Source organism: Habropoda laboriosa, unplaced genomic scaffold (genome assembly GCF_001263275.1).
Source record: "Habropoda laboriosa isolate 0110345459 unplaced genomic scaffold, ASM126327v1 scaffold22, whole genome shotgun sequence".
Taxonomy (NCBI): domain Eukaryota; kingdom Metazoa; phylum Arthropoda; class Insecta; order Hymenoptera; family Apidae; genus Habropoda; species Habropoda laboriosa.
In genome coordinates, this window is record NW_017100261.1 from 8,708,777 (window position 1) to 8,713,247 (window position 4,471).

Sequence of the window (4,471 nt, forward strand, 5' to 3'; positions counted from 1 at the left end):
TTGCGTGAACGAGTCACAATGAGTCAAGGAATATCCTTTTTTGTTTACTGAAAATTCCATTTCTGAAAATTGTGGTTGCTCCTTTCATATAGGAATAAAAATTGCCATGAAATTTATAAGTGTTCTTTTTTAAATTATGATTTAACTTGAACGAAAATACATTCGTTGCAATTCCTGTCGCAAGTTTTTTCTTGTAATGTAACAAGTACTTCAAAAAAAAAAAAATTATAAAATTGACGATTATCTTCTGTTAATATTAATTCAAATTTATCTAAATCTTGGCTTAGATTATTCGATGAAAATTTCTTCAAACAATCTTGAATGATCCTTCGAACGTAAGAAGATATGCTCACCGAAGTTGGAACGGTTTAATGCCGCTACCGTCGAGCTGAATGAACGTGTTACTTTGTGCGAACATAAAAGTCTTCTCGTAGCCGGATTCCATGAAAGTTAGTTCCTGTGAAGTAGTTCTTCAAGTACATTTACGTTGAAAATACTATCCCTCCAATTACTCTTAACCACTTACTCTCAATCTCCACTTTCTCACATAAATAACTACACTATATTAAAAAAAAAATTAAAAAAGCAATTTTCTCGTTGAAATTTCGAGAAATCTTTTTACCTTTCCTCTTTGGTGCTTTGGCACAGGCGGTTTCGTTGGTACTGGCGGCGTGAAAGTTGGTCGCGAAGTGATGGCGGTGGTAGAAGGCAGTGTGTTGGTGGTTGCGGTGCTTGTCACGAATACGCTCCCTTTTGTCACCAGATAAGGTGGCAACGTATCTGAAGAAATGAAAAAAAAAAAAGGACCAATAGAAAATGGTAAAAAATCGAGAAGAAACATTCTTCCTTAACAAGTCTTGTTAAATCACGGAACAATTGAATAAACGAGCAAAATAATCAATGCTCCTTACGTTCAGGACCACCCACGCAATAGTGAAGACACTCAGCTTCCGAGTGGAAGCGATTCTCGTTTCCCAAACAGCCACCGTAAGGAAAAGTCCTGCATTTTCCTTCAGTCTTGTTGAACGTCCATTTGTGAACGTACTGCTTGCACGGTCCTGGCTCGGTTCTCACTAGACACCTGTCAGGAAACGTCCTTTTCGTCGTGGTGAACGACTCCATTTCATCGGACAGATCGATCTCTGACGAATCTGTCTGATTGGCTGAAACGATCGCGCAAACGTTCGCCCAAAGGAGGATCCTGAAGATCCATTTCTTGTGGCCAGTCATCGTTGTTCCCTTTCTGCAAATGGAACAACACTCTATCTCACAATCCTTCTTTTTCTTTGGAAATAACAAGACTGAAAGTTTCTGACAATACTTTTGTCAATTTTATTCGGAATAATTATTTTTGAAAATCGTGAAATGAGATCCAAATGGAAAATCGAAAGCCTACAATTCCATCTTCCTTTCATATTCAACCAGAAATGAATTAAATACGAATTTTAAGCTTAGACAATTGTTCACAAACTGACACTCGATTACTACGAGAGAATGTGAAAAAAGGTTCAATTAGTTTCCCATCGTAAAACTCGAAATAGTGTTATCAAAAATCGCAAACCTAGTTACAGTTCCATCTTCCGTTCGTATTAAACGAGCAAGTAATTGAAGAAAAAATTTTACGCTTCAAACCTAACACTTAACTGTTTCGACGAGTCCGTAATACTTAATGTGAAAAAGTGTTCAATTCTTATCCCATGGTAAAACACTCACTTTCCACGATCTCTCGCGACAGCACCCCTTCGCTCATAATTCACAGGAAAAAGTCCAAGCTACTCACAATTTCTCACATTTCTCACGAATTGCCTCGTTATCTGATCCGGTATTTTGCGCATTACCAATCCATTGGTTTTCGGTGGAACAAGATGTGTGTACACGCGAATGAACAAAATGAGGAAGAAAAGGTGAAAAGACTGGCGTTAGACCGCGTTAGATCTCACGTGCTAAGCCGGTCTGTGACAGTTTTCTGCGTCCAAACATTGAGGACGCACGAATCTGCGTACCTTGATGTGCCGTGGTCCAAACGAGATCGCGACTAGCCAGAGGACAGGATGTGACGTCAGAAGGCCCCCGGCAAGCACGACGGCGGCTGCGAGTCAATTGTCTTCTTTCGCACTGACACACCGATAATCCGATCCCACACGAACGACACGCGTGTGCACACGCCGCCACGCACTGTCACGTCTCCTCCTCTTCTTCGCTCGCTAGTATCTGCCTTCACCACCTTCTCTCCTCCGGCCTCGGCGACCCCTTACGCTGCCACCTTCCTCAGCATCGCTCACGGCCTCAAGATGATTCGAGTCACTTCGGGTAACCGACGGGGAAGCTTTTTTTCAGATCGATTCACGGATGCCTCGCGCTGACAATGAGAGAGTACGATCGGAGCTGGGAGCGTGGCTTGATGTTCCAGCTACTCGAATGCTGGGTGTTTCGTTGATGGGTTTGGGTGTTCGTGATGTTAGATCATTGATGAATTGAATTTTTTTGTTATTTAATTTTTGTGGGTTTGGAAGGAATGAGTTTGCGTGTTAGGTATCGAGGGACGTTAAGACGATCGGTCAACATTTCAGGATTCTCAACATTATTGTACGATACTGAAATATTGACAATGTGTATCGATCTCTGAGGGTCTCTTTACGGATACAATAATGTTGCGGACATTGAAATGTTTTATTTTTTCCAGTATTTTTTTGAAGTAGTATAAGTCCACTTATTCTTATATTGAGATATTCAAAGGTTTGTCTTTGAATTAAGTAAAAAATATTGGCAAACGTTAATAATTTCGTCTAATGTTTCTAAAATTGTAAACATGTTAAATGTTATTATGCGATAATAATAATTAATATTGTTAAAGTGAAGGGTAAATAGAGTAAATTGTTAAAATAAGTAAAGATAAAATGAAAATAAAGTAAATGAAAGATAAGTAAAGACAAATGAAAATGTAAAAGGACTTGGAGTGTGATGCTTTTGTTATTTTGAAATTTGTAACAATGAGATTAAATGAGGTGAAATAATTTCACAGTACAGTGTTTAACAAAAGTTTCTGAACTCAGATTGCAAAAACGATTTGATTTAGGCATTGATATATTTTTTGAAAATTTTGAACATTTTAGACATTCGTCATCTTTCGGCAGGCTTGTCAAATTATGAAGGCATCATGTTTCTTTTTTTACTGTCTTCTATTCTACCACAATAAGTTATTAAACTCAGAATTTTTGTTCTTTTAAAAATTGAATTTATTTAGAAAGAAATTAAATTCACTGTTCATTTAGTAGTAAATATTGCTAAAGGGCAATTTATATTACTACGTTGATGTTGCGTACAGTGTTTGGTTCATTATTGGACCAAGTAAATTATTGTCAATCTTGCAAAATTTTTTTAATAACTTATTTCAGCACGTTGCAACAGTCGAGTGCTGGTAGAACATTGCTCTAATAGCTCCAGCTCCAATCGAGATTGCAAGGCTATGAGCGAATAAGAGCTTGAACGAATTGAGATTGACCAAATGTTGAAATGTAACAATTAACATAATCAGTCTTAAAGCCGTCAAATGTACGTTGATTTTTACCAGCGGTCGAGTGACTAAAACATTTCTTTTATACTTTCATTGCATTCAGAGTTTTAGAAAAAATTTTAATATTTATTAATAATCCCAAAAACTGGTTCTTCAATTTTTATCATTGTTTGAATGAATAAAAATATGGTTCTCTCCATAAAAAAAAAATTTATACGAATACTTTCACTACATGCAGAGTTTCAAAGAAAAGAGAAGGGAAAAAGACAATGTGTCAAGAAATTAAAAAAAAAATTCAAAGTTTTCAAGAGTTTCGAAAAAAGAAAATCCCACTTTTGAAGAGTTTCAAAAAAAAATTCAACTTTTCAATAATTTTAAAAATTGGTCCATTTATGTTTATCGAATGAAACAATTTCTCAGGATGTTGAAAAGTTGAGACAAACCTGCACGAGACTAAGCAGCCCGGAAACTCGAAAGAAAGGGAATCGAATATCCATCACTGTCCATCATTGTCTCCGTCATCGCGACCACTTCTTCTTATTCGTCTTCCTCCTCTATCTGTTATTCCACCACCTCCTGTTGCCGCTGCTGTCGCTGCTTGTAGCAACTAGACACTAATTTATTAATACCACTCCGACTGCTACTCTCTCTTACTCATCACGGTTTATTGACTTTCATTGCGATCCCGTGACCAACGACACGTTTTCGCATAACCCCTTATCCCTTTAACCCCTACCTTCATGCTTCTATTCCTCATCGATTAATTGAACGTAACTAGGAAAATTAGCAACATCGAGAGTGTCCCTTCGAATCTTAGGATAAGATTGCATTTTCTAATACTGGATATACATACTATATCCAGCAGCGTTCGAATAATTAATTGAAAATTAGAAAATTAAAATGAATCAAAAGTATGACAAATTTTGGACCTATTTTGAAATTAATAAATTAACACAT

General features: G+C 37.0%; 1 protein-coding gene across 1 annotated transcript in view; it reads right to left on the reverse strand.

Moving 5' to 3' along the window:
• Positions 1–1,230, reverse strand: part of LOC108572655 — a 25,273-nt gene extending 24,043 nt beyond the window's left edge. Inside the window, exons 1-3 of the mRNA XM_017934917.1 lie at positions 912–1,230; positions 623–780; positions 354–457 (exon numbers count right to left, since the gene is read on the reverse strand). Of these exons, the coding sequence (XP_017790406.1) occupies positions 354–457; positions 623–780; positions 912–1,230 (581 nt within the window). The remainder of the gene's footprint in view (positions 1–353; positions 458–622; positions 781–911) is intronic.
• Between the last annotated feature and the right edge of the window lie 3,241 nt (positions 1,231–4,471).